The sequence below is a fragment of the Phyllostomus discolor genome, chromosome 5 (genome assembly GCF_004126475.2).
Source record: "Phyllostomus discolor isolate MPI-MPIP mPhyDis1 chromosome 5, mPhyDis1.pri.v3, whole genome shotgun sequence".
In the NCBI taxonomy this organism is placed as follows: Eukaryota; Metazoa; Chordata; class Mammalia; order Chiroptera; family Phyllostomidae; genus Phyllostomus; species Phyllostomus discolor.
The window spans coordinates 67720001-67740523 of NC_040907.2; the positions used below are offsets into that span (position 1 = coordinate 67720001).

General features: G+C 38.8%; 1 protein-coding gene and 1 long non-coding RNA gene across 3 annotated transcripts in view; one reads left to right on the forward strand and one right to left on the reverse strand.

Moving 5' to 3' along the window:
• Positions 1-10701, reverse strand: part of LOC114498043 (guanylate-binding protein 1-like) — a 26859-nt gene extending 16158 nt beyond the window's left edge. For both annotated transcript variants that reach the window (XM_028514101.2, XM_036026389.1), the window contains exons 1-8: positions 10386-10701; positions 7982-8190; positions 6411-6538; positions 5416-5525; positions 4961-5157; positions 2187-2429; positions 1049-1329; positions 65-277 (exon numbers count right to left, since the gene is read on the reverse strand). In XM_028514101.2, coding sequence (XP_028369902.1) covers positions 65-277; positions 1049-1329; positions 2187-2429; positions 4961-5157; positions 5416-5525; positions 6411-6538; positions 7982-8171 — 1362 coding nt within the window. In that variant the 5' untranslated portion in view covers positions 8172-8190; positions 10386-10701. The remainder of the gene's footprint in view (positions 1-64; positions 278-1048; positions 1330-2186; positions 2430-4960; positions 5158-5415; positions 5526-6410; positions 6539-7981; positions 8191-10385) is intronic.
• LOC118500678 overlaps positions 6545-20523 on the forward strand; it is a 24733-nt gene continuing 10754 nt past the window's right edge. Inside the window, exon 1 of the long non-coding RNA XR_004903255.1 lies at positions 6545-7008. This is a non-coding gene — a long non-coding RNA (uncharacterized LOC118500678). The remainder of the gene's footprint in view (positions 7009-20523) is intronic.

The following is a 20523-nucleotide window of genomic DNA, read 5'->3' on the forward strand; positions in this document are numbered from 1 at the left end:
GGAGTGGAGGGAGGGAAGTGTGGGGTTGAGGGGAGCAACAGACAGAGAGATGAGCGTTGGTTACCTGTATTCCCTTCCTGGGTTCCTGAAGGTATTTTTTCTTTAGCTCCTGCATCTTCTGGATAAAAAGACGATATCCTCCTGGTTTAGAATAAATCCCCTGTTTTATATCTTCTTCCAGAGGACTGAAGATATCCTTAAGTAAAGCTGAGCAACGATCTGATGATGCTTTCATATTCTGTTTACAAAAGTCTTCTTGCTTTTTTTCTAGCTGGGCCTTTAATGTGAAAGTAGGAAGTAGAAATAATGGAGAGAAGATGTTAGCTTGACCTCAGAATTTTTGGAAAAGCTTCTCAAAAAATAAAGTCTGTGCCCCTATGAAACTCACAGGACCACATCCTCCTGATCTTGTGTTTCTAGTGAAGTTCCTTTCTCCCTGGAGGTAAAGTTTATGGCAGAGATTGCTATCCTTATGTTAGCATTTATGCTATGCATCTGCTGATCATCATGGGCCATGGCCTTTTGCACTGCATCTGCATTCTTGATCTGGGCCAAGGCTAGGACCGCATTCTCCATGCAGGGCAATTTCCCACAGCAGATGGTATTGACATAGGTCAGCACTAGGCTCTGTAGTCCTACAAATACACCTTTAGAAATAAACTTCTGCTTTTCAAATTGGACCAATGATTGCATGTGGAATAAATGTGGCTCACTATAAGCCTGCTTAAGATAACTAAGACTACATATTCCTTTGCTTTTGGCTATAACATTAAATCAGTCTGATATCAGCAAGTATGTAATTTGATTACGAGCTCTGTTACCTATATGCACTTAATTAAATTAGAAAAAGAATATCAGTTTTTGAATGAAAAAAAGTTTCAAAACTTTGAGTCAATCATAATAAAATTGGTTCTTATAACAATAATAGTGGTTCTTATCATTTTAAAAGTCGAGTGAAAATTCCTTCTCATAACAAATACCCATTGTATTTTCTAGTAATATTTCACTTTCTGAGATCCTAATCCATATAAATACAAGAAAAAATTACCGCTAATTCCTTTTGGAATAAATGGTCCACATCCTTGAATGAGTTCTTGATGAAGACTTCGATGGCCTCTTTCTCACTGGCCCTGTGCAGGTCCAGCAGCTCCTGGAGGGTTTCTGTGGGCAGCTGCACCTTCTGGGCCATCTGCTCGTCATAGAGGGCAATGGCCTTTTTCACTGCGGCTGAGTTTTCTATCTGGGCCAAGGCCAGGACCGCGTTCTCCATGCAGGGCAGACCCCCGCTGCTGATGGCATTGACGTAGGTCAGCACCAGGTTCTCCAGTCCTGCAAAAGAGAACAAATGATAATGTTGACTATAGTTGGGGTGAGGAAACAGTCTCTTCTGTGTAAATCTGATGATAATCTTTTGCCACTTGTTTGCTTCACAGCATCAGTGACCTCAGCATCACCTGGAAGCTTGTTAGAAATGCCTACTCTCAGCCTCTGCCCCAGATCAACTGAATTAGACCCTCCTCTGGCAAGATCCTTGTATGATATGAATACATATGAAAGGGTGAGAACCTCTGTCCTGATACTATAGACCTGTGTTTATTGAGTACATGTACTTTATCGCCAAGCACCATTAGGACAGGAAATGTACCTCTCTCATTTATGTCTCTATCATCAGTCCTGGTCCATGGCAAGCAATTGTAAAATCGTTATTTGTGAAACAATTAAAAAGGAGTCCTTCATGTTATTTACTCTAACAGAACACTGTCCAAGAGAACTTTCGGTGATGATGGGTGTGTTCTATATGTGCTGTCCAGTAGTGTAGGCACTAGCCCTTTGTAGGTATGAGCCCTTGAAAATAGCTGTGTAATCAGAACTTCTAATTTTCTTTAATTTTAATTAATCTACACTTAAATTTAGATAGCCATATTTGTCCAATAGCTACCTTGGTGGATAGTACAGGTCCAGTTTACTAGGACAATTTTAAGCAATAGAGCTTTTTTCTTTGTCCTTTCCTATCTTTTCTCACCCAAGAAATTTGACTAATAAAATCTATTAGAAATGCTGTGTCATCTAGAATGTACCACAGAAGTAGTAGTAGATTTGCATTTTTCACAGATGACACTAGGTGGATGTTATTTCACCTTCCTTTGGTCCTAACAGTGAGAGTAAAGACTGGGAAGAGGACTCACGAGGTCCATTGACCTCGATGCCTCCTGGAAGTGTTTTAACTTTGGAACTGTTGAAGATGTAGGAGCAGAAGACTGTAGCTTGTTGCACAAAGTCAGAGTCTAGCTCATCATCATGTAGGGTCTCAAGCTGGCCTAGCTTCTTCCGGTGAGTGGGCCGGTCAAAGATAAAGCATTTCTTCTTTGGGAAGAACTTCCGGATACAGAGTCGAGGAAGATTAAAATTTTCATCCTTTTGATTGGTAACTGGAAAAAGACAAAAAAGGACTTTGCTTAATAAGGGGCTTGGGAACTTTTTCTATAAAGGACCAAACAGTAAATATATCAAGCTTTGAAAGTCAGAAGGTCTGTTTTCCAAGTACTTAATTTGGCTATTAGAGCATGAAAGCAGCCATAGACAATCTACAAATGAATGGGCATAGCATTAATCCAATAAAACTTATTTATGAGAGAGCTGGAAGACTGTATTGTCCATCATTTGCCTGTGGCCATAGTTTGCCAACCACTGGACTAGTTCACTGTTATGCTTTAATCTATTTTCTCTTTTTTAGTATATTTTACTGATTATGCTATTACAGTCATCCCATTTTATTCCTCCCCTTTATCCCCCTCTGCCCTGCACCCTCTCCCTACACCCCCTCCTTCCAGCATCCCCTCCCTCTGCTTAGTTTATGTCCATGGGTCATCCATATAAGTTCTTTGGCTTCTCCATTTCCCATACTATTATTATCCTCCCCCTGTCTATTTTGTACCTACCATTTATGCTTTTTATTCCTTGTACCTTTCCCCCCATTCTCTCCCCACCCCCTCCCCATTGATAACATTCCATGTGATCTCCATGTCTGTGATTCTGTCCCTGTTCTAGTTGTTTGCTTAGTTTGTTTTTGTTTGTAGGTTCAGTTGTTGATAGTTGTGAGTTTTTTGTCATTTTACTGTTCATATTTTTTATCTTTTTTTTCTTAGATAAGTCCCTTTAACATTTCATATAATAGGGCTTGGTGATGATGAACTCCTTTAACTTGACCTTATCTGGGAAGCACTTTATCTGCCCTTCCATTTTAAATGATAGATTTGCTGGATAGAGTAATCTTGGATGTAGGTCCTTGCCTTTCATGACTTCAAATACTTCTTTCCAGCTCCTTTTTGCCTGTAAGGTCTCTTTTGAGAAATCAGCTGACAGTCTGATGGAAACTCCTTTGTGGGTAACTGTCTCCTTATCTCTTGCTGCTTCTAGGATTCTCTCCTTATCCTTAATCTTGGGTAATTTCATTGTGATGTGTCTTGGTATGTTTCTTCTTGGATCCAACTTCTTTAGGACTCTCTGAGCCTACTGGACTTGCATGTCTAGTTCCTTCGCCAGATTGGGGAAGTTTTGCTTCATTAATTTTTCAAAAAAGTTTTCAATTTCTTGCTCTTCCTCTTCTCCTTCTGGCATCCCTATGATTCAGATGTTGAAATAATTTAAAGTTGTCCCAGAGGTTCCTAAGCCTGTCCTCATTTTTCTGAATTCTTGTTTCTTCATTCTGTTCTGGTTGAGTGTTTATTTCTTCTTTCTGCGCCAAATTGTTGATTTGAGTCCAGTTTCCTTCCCTTCACTGTTGATTCCCGACATATATTGCTTTATTTCACCTTCTATAGCCTTCACTTTTTCCTTTATTTTGTGGCCATACTCAATAATTTATGCAAACATCCTAATTATCAGTGTTTTGAACTCTGCATCTGATAGGGTTGGCTGTCTTTTCATTGCTTTCATTGTTATTTTTTCTGAAGTTTTGATCTATTCTTTTATTTGGGCCATATTTTTTTGTCTCTGTGCACCTGTTACATTGTAAGGGGCAGAATCTTAGGTATTCACCAGAGCCAAGCAACCTTATTTGCTACATTTTGGCGCTGTCTGTGGGGAAAGGGTCAGAGAGGGAACAATGTTGCTTGCTTGGCTCTCACCCTGCTTTCAGTCACTTCCCTGGATTTCCACAAACAGACTGGACCCTTTCAGGTGCTAATTATTGGGTGGGTGGGCTTGTATACATTCTAGGATCCTGTGGGCCCCTCGAATGGACTCTCCTGTGAGATTAACAGTTTCTCCCACCATCAGAACACCCATAGGTTTTTACAGCCAGAGGTTTTGAGGCTTATAGTTTCTGACCCTGGAACCATGGGTTGTGTGGTCTGTCTCACTCCGCAGTTGTTTTTCCTGGCTTATTTGCACATGTATGTGGGATATCCTGGTCCACCAGCTGCTGCCTTGCAGCACGTCCTCTCTTCTGGGTGCCCATCTCTGCCCCTCCTACCAGTCTGGATGAATACTTCCTTAACTCCTTGGTTGTTGGACTTCCATACAGTTCAATTTTCTGGCAGTTCTGGTTGTTTTCTGTTTTTAAATTGGATGTTTATCCTTCTTTTGGTTGTGCAAGGAAGTGAAGTGTATCTATACCTCCATCTTGGCCTAATCTATTTTCTTGAAATAAATGCCCACTCTTCTTCATATTCACTGGCTAATTACAGTATCACAAGCTCTAAGCAGGGACATAAAATTCATTGTATCATAACACAGGGAGAGCTGAAAGAAAGCGAAGCTTGTTCTTAGAATGGGAAAAAGACAATTCAATGTCAAATCTACTAATTCAGATATTAAACAAACAAGCATTAATTTTTAGTAATATCCAGCTGAGAAGTAGAAAACTATAAATATTGGAAAACTAAGTGGAAAAAATTTTAAAAAGTGATAGTTTCTAGTATCTTGTCATTCCCAATAACCAATTCTAAGTCCCCTTCACCTTTCTTAAGTTTGAGTGAATTCTCCAGGTACTCATCCTCTGTAATGGATTGTCCATTTGCTTCCAAGTTTAGGGAAAAGTCCCTCAGTGTCCACACAAAATCTGGAAAGAAGCTTATGAAGTCAGCAGAATCCTCAACCTCATTTGCATCAGGTGAAGATTTTGCCCGTATTCGATCTGACAGCTCTGTCACATAGCTGAGTAGCAAACTAAGGAAAACTGGTGTAAAAGAACAGTGCTCCTCATCCCACATTAGTCCCACATATTCAAAACCTTTGTTTCTAACCCAAGAGTCAATTCTTCAGTAGGCAAATGGGGTCTTTCTTTTGCCCTTGAATTATTTTTTTATATTTTCTCTTTTTGTGCTTGATTCACCGGGATTCACATTCACATAGCTTGTTTTTTAACAGGTCTCCCTCTGATTTTGATGCTGTACTTGACCACATAAAGGATACTGCAGCTGGTCCATGGCCTGCTGGTTGATGGTCCCCATGCTGTTGTACACAAAGGTGCTGCTCAGCAGTATTGCCAGGGCAAAGATCCAGGAGTCATTCTGGTTGTCACCCTGGAAATCAGAACACATTTGGGCCAGGATTATGCTTCATTCTCATGGAACTTTTCAGATCAGCAGTAGTAAAAGGATGTTCATTTAATGAGTGTTTGTTTGTGGTTTTTTTTTTTTTTTTTTAGATTAATGACCTATAAGAGGAAACCAAATCCAAATGAAAATGATTGTTAATAGGACTTGGACTTGGAATACTTCTGATTACTGATTTTGGTTTACACTGATTCTTACTAGGTCCTCCTATGATCATTGGCAGATAATTGTGAAACAGTCAAGGTTAGTAGGCATTCTAGGCCTTAAGTGTAATTTTTATTGAATTTTCTCTATTTTACATCAATATTGACATATAATTGCAATAATATGTATAGTTATGTACCTAACACTTTCCATTCTTATTAAATATTCAAACATTCCAAGCAATATTATGAGGCAAATATAGATTATTTATATCTGTTTTATAAATGAGAAAGCTGAGGTTAAAAGAGGTGAAATAATTTGTTAAGGCAACTATGTGAATAACAGTTTAAGTTTAAATAGTATAGGACTTCTGAACATAAATCTTTAACTAAAGCTCTCTGCAATATAAGATTCATGGCATTGATTTTTTTATACTGCCTGTATACATCTGGGTTAACTGGGTTAGCTTATAGCCTGTTGTTAATAACTATACCACTATCTATTGACAACTATGTGCTTTTTCTAGGATTCTTCCTTATGAATATTTTTCTCACCCCTGATTGTAAAACTTGGTCTCATAAAACATAAAAAGAAATTATAAAGGCATAGTTTGGTTCAGTGCAAGCTCTTATTTGAATAAAAGTTAAATATTGTAGAGGATATCCAAATATGAGGGGCTTGTCCCCAAACTGAATCTTTAATACTTACCTTCTCTACATCTCCCAGGCCCTCAGTGTCAAGCAGAACGAGGGTGTGGTCTGCCTTCTCAGGATGAGGCACACACCACATCCAGATTCCCTTGGTGTGAGACTGCACCGTGGAGCCCAGAGAGAAGCCTGCCAGGGGGGAGAGGAGGTGAGAGGGAGTGGAGTTTTAATAGCAGATGTGTCTTGAAACTGAGATAAGAGTTAACATACTCAAGGAGAGAGAACCAAAACCACAACCAGTATTAATCTGAATCTTACTTACAATTAGAGAAATAGGGAAAATTGAATATCCATTACATGAAAACATTCAACACCTTTTTATGATTAAAAAACAAACAAACAAACCCAGGACTAGAAGGAAACTAATTGAACATAGTAAAGGCCATGCATGAGAAATGTTCAGCCAACATCGCACTCAATGGTGAAATACAGAAAGCTTTCCTTCTATAAAAATTAACCAAAGTAGTTCAAGGAGCTACATGTAAGAGCTAAAACTATAAAACTCCTAGAAGAAAATGTATGGGAAAAGCTTCATGATATTGATTTGCCAATGATTTCTTGGATATGATAGCAAAAACATAGACAACAAAAGAAATTAGGTAAGTTGGACTTCAAAATTAAAGCTTTTGTGGATCAACAGAGTTTAATAGTTATCCTACAGACTAAGGAAAAATGTTTTTTACTCATGAATTCATTAAGGAATTGATATCGAGAATACACAAGTAAGCAAAATATAACGAGAAACATTGAATTAAAGAACAAACTGACAATAACCAGGGGGAGAGGGGAGAGGGATAATGGGGAAAAAGAGGGGAAGGCCCATCAAGGAGCATGTACACAGGACACGTGGACAAAGCCAAAGGGGGTAGGTTTGAGGGTGGGAGGCGGGGATGGGTGGGGTGGGGACCGAGGTGGAGTGAAAATGGAGACAACCATACTTGAACAACAATGAAAAGAGAAAAAAAAGAATAATAACAACTCTAAATTAAACACAAAAGGAAATCCTACAGTGCAACCCCAGAAAACAAACAACCCAATTAAAAATTTTCACAATTAAAAAAAGAACCAAGGACTGGAATAAAGATTCCTTAAAAGAAAATATATGAATAATCAATGAACACATAAAAAGTTGATTAACATCACTAGCCATTAGGGAAATACAAATCAAAACCACAATGACATACTATTTCACACCCATTAGGATGACCAATATCAAAAAACAAAATAACAGGTATTGGCGAGAATGTGGAGAAATTAGAATTCTGTGCATTTCTGGGAGAAGTGTAAGATGCTATAATTGCTGTGGAAAGTGATATGGTGATTTCTTTAAAAAATTAAAGCATATACTTCTAGGAAAGGAATAAAAATTTATGCTTTTAAAAAGAGAAATTAAGACAAAGTGAGAAGAGACAGTGAGTTGACTCAGATTCAGATAAGAGCAGAACTATACATTGAACGTTAGCTTTCAGTATTCCTCCCATCTCCGACTTTCTCTCCTTGCAACACCATACTCAGTGCTGGGAGTGTGTGTGGACAGAAGGGATCTGGAAGAGCTTTGCTGGTGCCCCTCACCTTTTTTCTTCCCAGCCAGCTTGTTCATCAGGTAGGATTTGCCTGTGCGGTAGAGGCCCACAATGGCCACCACGACAAGAGGCTGGGTAATGGCAGACAGGATCTTCAAAGCTTCTGGATTAACTGCTAGTTTCCCATTAGTGTTCTCAATGAGGCACACTGGGGCCGGCATGTGGGTCTCTGAGGCCATGTCCAGGGTGCAACCTTGTCTGCAAGCAAGAAGATGGGTTGCATTAGCATTTCCAGTCTAAGTAGATGAAGATCTTTCAGCAGGTTATTTTCCATTGAGACAGTGGAGTCATAGAATTCCCCAATATGGCCAAAAATTTTGTGTTAGTAGTGAGATAGAGGAGGAAAAGATCTGTATTTGTTCAGAAAGTTACAGAAGTGTAATCGCAGTATCCCACTAAAAAATATCGCTATGACAGTAACATTGACATTTAACCACTTTCGTTACCAAAATCTTTAATTTTCTATGAAAAACTTTCTTTTTGGATTTTCATTAAAATTTTTACATTAGATATTAAATGTAAAGTAGAATAGGGTTTAGAGTGTGTTTTGCATCCTGGCTATAAGTAAGAAATTCAATATTGATGTATTTATTCATTAATTCTATTATGAAGACTTGTGAATAAAGGTTTTATCATTTGATGGATATTCTTTGGGTAATTTTCACAGATTTTAAATGGTTTTTTTTTCTATTATTCGCACTTATTTTATCTGAAATGAGGGCTCGTAGAACTTTTTGCACTGTTATTCCAGAAGTGGAACCAACATGACTTAACATCTGCACATTTTATAAAAATGTGTGACCATGTGAAACACGGGACTACAGACCTGCCCAAAGCCTTGGTGTGGGCTTGTGTAAGCAAGAGCTCCTGATAGTTCAATGTCATTAGCTTCACAATAAGCCTCCAACAAAGTGTTGCTACAAATCATGTTTGTGTATATACGTGTGTGTGTGTGTGTGTGTGTGTGTGTGTGTGTGTAAGGGAACTAAAGACTATGAAATACAGGTTAAAAGATCAGGAAGCACATCAGGAGAGCTGGAGAGGAGGTTGTTTGATGAAAATATACTTTCAGCCATACACTTCTGGTTTTCCTGTTATTTTCCATTTTGCCATTTGGTGTGAGAGGAGGAGAAACAGGAAGAGGAGAGGAGGGGGGATGGGAGGGGGCTGGGTGGGGAGAGAAAAGGGAGGAAAGAGCTGGAAGGAGAGTGACAGCTGTGGACAGGTAGGTGACCAGTGAAGCTCTAGCCAAGCCCAGGAATTCAGAGGCAGATTTTCTGGAAAGCAAGAACAAAATTGCTTGAGAGCACAGAGGGGTCAGGCAAACCAAATGTTGGCTTCAGTGATGACCACAGTAGGTTTTTTAAAGAAAAAACTTTTTAGTAAGGTAGTGCAGCCAAATTCTACTTGTAAGGGGTAAAAAGGGAGTTGGCACTAAGAAACTGAATTTAATGAACTTGAAGTATTTTAATTTTATTTTTTTAAATTTATTTTTCAATTACAGTTGACATTCAGTATTCTATTAGTTTCAGATGTACAGCGTAGTGGTTAGAAATTTATATAACTTAAGAATGATCCCCCCAATAGGTCGGGTACCCACCTGGCAGCATTCAAAACTGTTACAGTATTATTGGCTATGTTCCCTATGCTGCACTTTGCATCCCTGTAACTGTTTTGTAACTGCTGATTTATACTTCTTAATCCTTTTTCTTTTTTCACCCAGCCCCCATCCTTCCTCCCATCTGACACCCAGAACCTGGGTTACATCTAAGATGAAACGAAAAGTAGAGAAATCTACTTTTAAACAAACCTCATACGTATGATTCAAAAAGTATGGTGTTTTTGTGAATCTTCATCTTTCACTCTGGGTTTCGGGGTTTTCTTTTCTTTCTTTCTTTTTTTTTTTTTTCTTTAACAGTGTCAGGTGGCTGTTTGACACTGCATGCCATTTACTCTTCTTTCTTTCTCATGAAAATAACATACTTGTAGCCCTTAGCTGCAGTCAGGTCAGAACTGAGCAGGTCCGTCAAAGACAAGGGTAAGTTAACTGTGCCCTCAGCCAACACAGACGGCATTGGCAAAGAGAAAGACGATCCTAATGCACTTCAAGCTGCTTGGCCTCATGTCTGCTGGTGTCTAATTCCACACAAGCACAGAGGGGACACTCAGGGACGAGCTGCCATCTGGTGTCGCCAGGATTTCACCCAACCTCATGTCCTATGTTGGGCTCAGCTGCAGCCTATCTTCATGCTGGTCGTTTTTTAGAAAATAACCTGACCTTTGTAAATCCCTTCCCACCCCGGCCCCGACCTTATCCTGGGCTCCCTTTCTCAGACTATAGGTCCTTTAGCGGTGGAGAGAAAGCTGCTTTAATGAGAAAGTGAAGTTCTTACCTGTTTTTTCTCCTCAGTTTAGGTTGGAGTGGTTTCTGTTACTTGTCTGTCTTCCACTGGATGGTTGGACTTTTAATTTCCCCGTCTGATGTCATGAGGCTTTCTGGATTTCCTAAAGACCTTGAATTGGAAGCAAAGGTTTTAGAGTAATGTGAAACTGAAAGCACTAAGTACGAAGCTATAACTTGGCAAACAGAAGGGATTTCTGAAAGCTGTGCAGATGGGAGGGTGCATGGGTTTCACACGATTTCTCAACTAGTTCATTTTGACAATGAACTCCACTCTTTTCGGTGGGTAAGGTGTGGCTTCTTCTGTCCTCGTCTTTCAGTCAGAGGGAGGGGCAGGCCTCCAGTATTTCCCATCCCCTCAGACGCTAAATTCCTGGATTGTGTAACCAGAGGCCAGGGCCTCCCATTCCCCACCCAGCCCCACTCACAGAGTCGAGGCTGTATCTCATGCATAGCAGGCTGAGCTCACCTGGCCTGGCCACCCTTACTTCGGCTCACTTGTAGGATGGAGCTTTCAAGCTGGGAGAGACAAGTGGGGAAGACCAGAGGTTACCACCCCTGCCCAGGAGAGGAGCAGTGGTTCAGAGGGTTTTGTCCAGGGAGAGAGGCAGTCCATAAACACGGAGATCAGCTTCAGGGTGTGGAGCTTGAAGAAACTTTATTTCTAGCAAATTGACTTTACAAAAAATACAAAAACAGCTTTTCAGGAAGGAAGCAAGTGACCCCAGATAGTAACACAAAATCATCCAGGAAAACAAAGAACACCAGTTAGGGAATTATGTAATTATAAAAGATGGCATAAATGCAGATTTCTTCTCCTTTCTTCTTTTAACTGGTTTAAAAAACAATTGTATTCAACAATATGCATATAATTTATAGGGCCTATAACATACGTAACATTTATGTGTGTTATAGTGCCTTATGTATGTTATAGTGTTTATAACATACATAAATGTAATGTATTTAACAATAACAGAATAAAGGAGGTTGGTGGACTCAAAGCCCATTGGAATAAAGATATGACAATGTGAACTTGAACTCACAGGAATAAAGAGAACAAGAAATTGTAAGTAAGAAAGTTAATAGAACAAGTCTTATAAATTTATTCTTTCTCCTTCTACTTCTTTAAAATACATAAAATTATATACATTAATAATTATCAAAGTGTATTGCTGGGGTTGTTACTTATATAGACATAATTTGTAATACATATGTAAAAATAGTAACACAAAGGAAGGGAGAGGGAACAGAGTTATAGGAGTAACGAGAGTTCTGTATCACACTGGAATGACTTTAGTGAAAGTTTGAGGTATATTTTTAAAATTTTTATTGAATTTATTGGGGTGATATTAGTTAATAAAATTATACAGGTGTCCAGTATGCAACTCTATAATACGAGTATATTGCCTGTATATTGTTTTGTGTGTTCATTTATCCCCCTTTACCCTTTCCTATCTCCCCACTTCTCCCTTTTCCTCTGGTCATCAATATACTGTTGTCTGTGTCTGTGAGTCTGTTTTTGTTTTGCTTTATCCCTTCACCTTTTTCATTCAGTGACCAACCCCTCTTTCTCTGAGGACAGGGAGACTATTGTGCTAAGTAAAAGAAGCCAATACTTGTCAGAGAAAGACAAGTATCATATGATTTAACTTATATGTGGAATCTAATAGACAAAATAAACTAACAAAATAGAAACTAATTTATAAGATACAGAGAACAGACTGAGGTATATTCTTATAAACTATACATATAGTTAGTTTATTCTTATAGACTATATATATAGTCTGTCCAGAAAAAGCCCAACCATTGTTAATATAATGAATTACAATGTTTTGCACAACATTAATGTAAGCTGGCAGCCAAGGAGAGTGGACTGGAATGTACATGTGTGAACAATGTCACTTCACTGTGCTAGTCAGTGGGGGTGGTAAACGCCATTGAGTGAGCATGTGTACTGTGTGGCCGTTACATTCAAAATGACTGAGCGAGTAGAGCAATGAATGTGCATCAAATTTTCATTAAGCTTGAACATCCCTCTGCAGAAACTATTTGGATCATTCAGAAGGCTGCAGCTATGGGCAGCTGGTGATTGGCAGCTTCATCATGACAACGCCCCTGCTTATGCATTATGTCTTGTGCAGAGCTTTTTGGTGAAACATCAAATCACCCAGGTGACTCAGTCCTCCTACAGCCCAGTTTTGGTGCTCTCTGACATCTGGCTTTTCCCCAAATTAAAATCACCTTTGAAAGGGGAGAGATTCCAGACCATCGATGAGATTAGGGAAAATTCAACAGGGCAGCTGATGACAACTGATAGAACTGCGTGAGGCCTCCAGATGCCTATTCTGAAGGGGACCGAGATGTCATTGTCCTATGTATAATGTTTCTTGTATCTTGTATCTTCTTCAATAAATGTCCTTATTTTTCATATTACATGGCTGAATACTCTTTGGACAGACCATTATATGTATATGTATGTGTATACATATATGTATATGTATATATACATATGTGTGTGTGTGTGTGTGTGTGTGTGTAAGGGTTAGCCTTAGGAAAACTTAAGAGCAAAGTAAATCCAAATTAAGCAAAAGGAAAAAATAAAGAATTCTGTAAATGAATGTTGAATGAAATAGATCACAGAAAAAAAATCAATGAAAACAAAACTGGTTCTTTAAACCAGTAATCTTTGTAATCTTTGAACTAAATCATGTAATCTTTGAACTAAACTGAAAGTCTAAGTTAGCTAAACTAAACTAACTTAAAATCAGGAATGAAAGAGGGGATGTCACTATTGATGTTACAGTAATAAAAAAGGATTATGAGGCAATATTTGGAACAACTGTATGCCAACGAAGTAGTTTAAAAAATGAACAAACTCCTAGAAAGATACAAACTGCTGAAACTGTCTCAGGAAGAAATAGCTCATCTGAATGTTGCGCGTGGGTCACCGGCCAGCAGTGACCACGGAACGCTGTGGATGGCTCGCCGAAAAACATGCGAGAAAAAACACATGCACAGAGACAAGACTAGTTTCTGTGGGGAAGTAGGGACGAAATGGCCACCCCCCCTAGTGGGGAGCACCCCGATTTACCATCCATACCTGCTTTTATTGGGCTCATTTTGCATAATAATTCAGGTAAAGTACAGTACTTATCAGGGGGAAGTAAGGAACTATAGAAAACAAGGAACTCTGCTGGTCTGTTAAGTCGGGGTCAAAGAGCTGTAAGACTTTGAGGAACAAACTTCCTCCTTGGACCCTTCTCATTCAACTGAGAGCATTCTAAACAAAGAAGGTTTCACAGTAATTTACATGTTCTTTCTTAGGCCTGATCACCCGGGGAATCCGCCCTTTTCAGCACAGAGCTGCACCACCCTGTCATTGTTTCAGGCTTAGCATGGGAACTAAGGCAATAAGGAGATTTTCTCCCAGACGATGACAACTCAGGCTATGTCAAAGCCGAGGAGCGAGGGTCCATCACCCCCTTTTGCTGCAGCCCCCCAAATCCTTCTTTTGGGGGGCCTCCCAAAGTGATCGTGCCTGTCCTAGGTTGTTCCCCCTATGGGGAATCTTACCCGTCTTTGGCTAACCGACCAAGCTTTTTGGGGTTCAGTTATAAATAAAGCAGCAAAAGCAGCATTCCTGCCAGGGAGATAAGCTTTTGTCTCCTTGCTGGCTTACAGTTCCAAGGGCGTTCCCTTAGCCTTAGCCTAGGCGGGGGTTTCAGCTTCTGATACCAGTCAGGGCGGTTCCCAACATCTGAATAGACTTGCAACAAGTAAAATAACTTTAAACTACCACCAGGAAAAGCTTAGGCCCACATGGCTTCACTGGTGATTTCTACCAAACATCAAAGAAGTATTAATAACACTCATTCCTCAGCAACTTGGCCAAAAATAGAAAGGAAATTTACTCCAATCCCCTTAATGCTATTTTACCATATTACCATCTTTCTCTGTCTGAACTATTTGAGAGTTAGTTACAGACATAATGCCTCAATAATCCTCTGTGTATTTTCTAAAAAATTATCTGGAAGAGAGACTACAGCTTCTCCGCCTGCTTCTGATTTCATTGTCTATTTCATCTCTGTCTTGGCAATGTCCATGTAGACAGTTGTTTGTTTGGTTGTTTGAAGGACGTGTTTGTGATGGACAAGTTGTTTCACAGAACTTCATGAGCTGTTTTCCTGCTTCCTTTCTGACCCCTAGTCCAAATTTCCCAGTGATGTTCAATTCTGCATTATTTCCTACATTTGCACTCTGGTCACCGATTGTTATCAGCATGTCTTGTTTTGATGTGTGGTCAATTTCTTCCTCAGTACTTACATAAGAACATTCAATTTCACTGTATGCAGTTCAGTAAAATGAAAAAGGAGAGAAAGAAAAAAAAAGAGTAGAGAAATGCAGCAGCAGTTTACCATTGCCGTCCGCTGTGCAGCTTGTGGGTCCAAACGGCACCTGCTGTGGTTCTAGAGTCTTTACAGGTGTTATTAATTAAATTTGATTTATTCTCCAGAACACACCTATAATGTAGGTATTATTATTTGTATTTTACACACCAGTAAGTACAATTTAAATATGTTCAATAGTTTTTTAATAGTTCATTAGCCACAAAACCCTGATGACTGATGTGGGATTTCCTGAAATGATGAGTCGGTGTGTTAAAAGAGGAAGATCAAATTGGGTTCCTCCCTGGGCCTGTATTTGCAAAAGCAGACTGAAATACTGGTGCTGCGTGTCTGCATTTTCTCCTCACTGCCTATGACTGACTGATTCTTCTTTTTTTTGTAAATTTATTTTATTTTTTTAAAATTATGTTATTGTTCAGTTACAGTTGTCTGTGTTTTTATAAATTAAAAGTCTCTGGGTCTTCTTTTTCTCACCAGTAAGGAATATCTTGGGTCTATTAAAGACAACTTGGAAAGCATTTTTATTGAACACATGTCAGCTGAAAGTGAAAGCAGAAACAGCTCTTAGTTTCTCAGAAATGGACTGACTAGACTTCAAGAAAACAGTTCCTTCCTGTTTAGTACAGTGAATTCTCTGCTATTTTTGTGCCTTTTGTTTTAACATGAGAGTATTAGAAAATGTTCCAGGGACTTTTTCTTTTAAATGCTGGGCATGAGGAAGCTATATTTCCTTACATGCCAGTGTACTTGGAGTTGTAGTCTATAGAATACTTACGTTATTCTAAAATATAGTCACAGGTTAAATTAATTTGCATGTTAGTATTGTTACATTATATTCATATGTGCCTATGTGCTTAGTGATTTCAAATGCTGTCCTGACAGACTCTGAATCTCAGGTGTGGGATGTTTTTATATTAAGCTGTTTTTCAGATGAAGAAGTCCATGCAGGATGCTCTAGGGTGTTCTAGGGTCCTCAGCAGCAGGAGTTCGTTTATTCAGTTGTGGTCACGGAGTCTCATATACAATGGAGGCAGGACCAGAAGGTTAGAAAACCAGTCTGTGATACGTGTGCATAGAGAGTGTGTGTACTGTGTGTCCGGCACTGTGCCACGTGCTCAGGGGCGTATGAAGATTACTCACCCATAGTCATTGCCCTAACAACAACTTAATCTGGTGGGTGAGATTGACTTCCACCCGAATAATAAAAACAAAGGAGTGAACAAGAGAGGGAAGGAGGAGCGCTGATGACTGAAGTATCAAGATCTCAAATTGGGACATTTGAAATTTTACCCAGGGGAAATTTATTTTGACATCTGTAATAGGAAATAGATTGAATTTTAGTTTTTTTTTAATGGCCTGACTGTTGTTCTTATTCATATTTATATTTATTTCTTTACCATCTATTCTGTTCTGTTGTCTGTCTGGTCTAGTAAACTCAGTACTGCACTTTAAATGACTATCATTTATATTTTGTTTTAATAATATAGTAAATTACTTTCCAGTACATTATTTTGGCTCCTCTTACCAACCAATTCTTCTCAGTGAAAATTAGGGTCCCTGTGTGAAGTTCCTCCAGAACTGGGATTAAATGGCATACTACAGGCAAATATAAACTGACTTACAGACACTATTTTTAGCTAATTGCTTTCATTTTGGAGTATGGGTTTTTGCTACTTATTTAAAACACTTTTTAGGGTTTATTTGTTAAGTATCTCATTGCATTATTTTCTTTCCATTTTTCCTGTTTAATTGTAGTTAAAAGATTAAAAAAAACCATAAAATTTACCACTCTGTTTTCAGGTATACAAATTAAATATACTTAAGTGTTGATTATATTTACATTGTTGTGCAACAGGTCTCTTGAGTTTTTTTTTTATCACACAGAACTGAAATTCTGTACCCATTAAACAACTTCTCATCAATTTTCTACCCAAGCCTTTGACAACCACTATTCTATTTTCTGTTTTTATAAGTTCGACCAGTTTAGATGTCACATGTAAGTGAAATTATAAAGTATTTGTCTTCTTGTAACTAAATTATTTCACTTAATGGTTAATCCATGTTGTGGCAAGTGACAAGATGTTATTTTTTTGAGGCTAACATTCCATTGCATGTATACACAACTTTTTCTTCATTCATCTGTTGATATGAATGTAGGTGTTGCTTCCACCTCCTGACTGTTGTAAATAATGCTGCACTGAACTTGGGTGTGCAAATATCTCTTCAAAGTCCTGCCTTTCATTCTTTTGGATATATACCCACTAGTATGTTTCTGGGTCACTTATCCGAGGAACAACTGTACAGTTTTCCATAGCAGCTGCATCATTATTTATTCCTACTTAGATTTCACAACAGTTCCAGCTACTCCATATCCTCACTGATATTTGTTATTCTGTACTTTTTTGATAGTGGCTATTCTGAAAGGTGTGAGGTGATATTTGATCTGCATTTCTCTAATAATTAGTGACGTTGAGTATCTTTTCACATGCTTGTTGGCCATTTGTATATATTTTCTAGAGAAATGTCTGTTCAACTTGTTTGACTAATTTTTGACTGGGGTTTTTTTTTGGGGGGGGATTTTATTTATTATTTTCAGAGAGAGGGGAAGGGAGGGAGAAAGAGAGGGAGAGAAATATCAATGTGTGGTTGCTTCTCACATGCCCTCCTACTGGAGACCTAGCCTGCAACTGGGGCATGTGTCCTGGAGTGGGAATTGAACTGGTGACCCTTTGGTTCACAGGCCTGTGCTCAATCCAATGAGCTACACCAGCCAGGGCACCGACTGGGTTGTTTTTGTTGTTTTGAATTGTAGAAGTTCTTTATGTACTTTGAATATTAGGTATATAATTTTTATATATTTCCCCTCATTCCATGAGTTGCTTTTTTACTCTGTTGTCTCATTTGATGTAGAGAAATTTGATGTAGTCTTATTTGTCTGTTTTTGTTTTTGTTTCCTGTGCTGTTGGTATCATATCTAAGATACCATTGCCAAATCTAATGTCATGAAGTTTTCTTCTGTGTTTTCTTCTAGGAGTTTTATAGTTTTTGGTCTTATGTTTAAGTCTTTAATATAATTTGAGTTAATTTCTATGTATTGGCTTAAGGGTCTAACTTAATTCTTTTGTGTGTGGATATTCAGTTTTTCCAATGTCATTTGTTGCAAAGACTTTTTTCCCCCATTTGTGGGGACTGGGTGAGATCGTTTGATCATATTTCTGAGCATGGGGAGGGAGCCAGACTATACAGCTATTCAGTAAGGAGCAATATGACTGACACAATGGAGTCATCTCAAGGGAAAACACCATAGGTCCGGCCACCTGGCACCACGATCTCCATATTCAATGCCAGAAGCTCTACCAATGTCAACTCTGAGGACCTGGACTCCTCCACCTTCAAGTTTGTGGGAAAGCAACTACCTCATGAAAAATAGCTTCTTTGGTGTTTCACATCTGCATCTAAATCTCCCAATGGCGGGTCTGCCTGAAGAATCTAAATCACATGCCTCCTACAGCAGGGTCTGGGAATGAAAGTTGTCTACCTCCTACATTTGGAAGTAAAGACTGATAACAGGGAAATTTCCATCCACACTAAGGCCAGTCAATCCAGCCAGATGGAGCACTGGATCGGAATGTCTTCTCTATGTTGGGAATAACATAAGGCTCTTACTAGTATTTACAAGCACATTTCATATGGCAGTCCTTTTCACCTTTTCTCTTTGTAATGGCACCTCAATATTTTAATGTGTTTTTCTAGTGGTTTGTAAGTTACAGACATTATTAACATTCTTTAGGTTGTAATACTTCTACATTCATACAAACATGACTCCCATCCTCATCTAACACATTATTTGCTCTGCATTTAAACTTCACCTTAGTTTAACTCTTCAATTAGGCATTTTTCTTAATTTTTAGTGCAGTTAATATTTTGTAGCTGTCTAGGCAGAAAGTAACTTTCTTCATTCTTTAACTCACATTATGGGATTATCCTCTCATTCCACTAGTTTATTAGTAACTAAAGGAAAATGAATAGTATATTTTTCAAAACAAAAAAGAAAATTTCAATCTAATTGAAGTTAAAAAGCTCTTTCCCAAATTGGATCCTCCCTCCATGCACAGGCCTTCCCCCTCCCCCTACCCCAACCCCACTGTTTCATACAACCGAGGCCTGACTCAGCTTAACAGGCACGGAGCAAGGAAGGTAATGGTTTTATCTCCTGGTCTGTACCCCACCTGCCCACTGCACACAGAGCATGTTTATGATGCCTTCAGTATGTCCGTATGCACAGGAAACCAGGGAAAAAGGACACCCTCTTACACGACACATTAATAATATGTGTTGGTGTCCTCTGGTGGTGACTTGGGTCATTTTCCTGTATGGAATGATGAATAAATTCTTTGCAGATCCCCCTGTGGGGACCTCCCACCAGAAATTCCCAACTGTGGCCCATTTTGACCCCTGTCCTCTGACCTTGTCTTCTAGAAATGCATTCATCCTAGGCTTTTCTTTGTTGATGTCAATGCACCCTATCATGTAATGTCTTGGGTAAGGTTACTTTCAAGATGCCTCAAGTCTAGGCGGATGGCCAAAAAGGGGTGAAGGTGGTGAAAAGGTACAAGTTTCAAGTGTCATAAAAGTAGAACTTCTATTTTCTACTTTTTATGGTATATTTGAAATTTGCCAAAGAATTAGATCATAAAAGTTCTCATCACAAGAAGAAATAATTTGGAACCATGTGAGGAACTATGAATGTGAGGAACTTTTGGAACTATGGATGTTAACCATACTTACTGTGGTAATTATCTTGCAACATATGCATATATCAAATCATTACTTTGTACACCTTAAACTAATACAATGTTATATGTCATTATATCTCAGTAAAGCTGGAAGAAAAGTACAGCAGGGATTTTGAAATGCTGTTATTACAGGATGTGACTCTAAAACAGTGCTTGATCAAAATTATTGTGAGTACAACAAAAATTGTAGCATTTCATAAAAATCATTTATATATATATATATATACTCAAATCTAGAACTGCCCCTCCTTTTCATTCAGTGCTCTGTTCAGGAGAAAAACGTATGCACACCTACCTAGTCTGCAAAGGCAGGCTGCTCCCAGCTCTAATCTCCTTTCCTTCTCTTACCACAAAGTACTTTAGCTAGCCCCTGATTTTTAGATGTGTTTAGACGTGACTCAGACACAAATCTTAGTGTTCCCAAATTCTAGGAAGCACATGTCAGCTTTAAGGAGGACCTTTGAAGTTCTAACTCTGCTTAGGTCATGTAGGAGGAGGGCAAGCAAAGTCACTCACTGTGCTCTGGGGAAGCGATAAGGGGAAAACGAGGGGGACGGCAACCCACCATTCACTCTCTCCAGTGGAATCTGCCACAGCTAATCTCCTCTGCTTAGTCTCGTCAGCTTCTCTGTATACCTTACAGCTGGAATGTGGTCTAAGGGGTACAAAAAAGATTCACAGTCTTAGAGGATTAGGCGTAGTTGTATTGCTTCTGTGGTTTATACTCTTTGGGGTGTCCCTTTGTTAAAACTCCAGGAAGTGGAAACATTCACTTAAAGTTGAATTATACATGTTTGCATGTACCCATTGGTTTGTTGTTATCTTTCTTCTTGGTTACTTACTGCACCCCAGGCCTTCCTTCTAGAACTATCTACTTGATCTTGAAGTTTGCCTTTTGAAAGCACATTTAATGAGAATTTCTTACTAT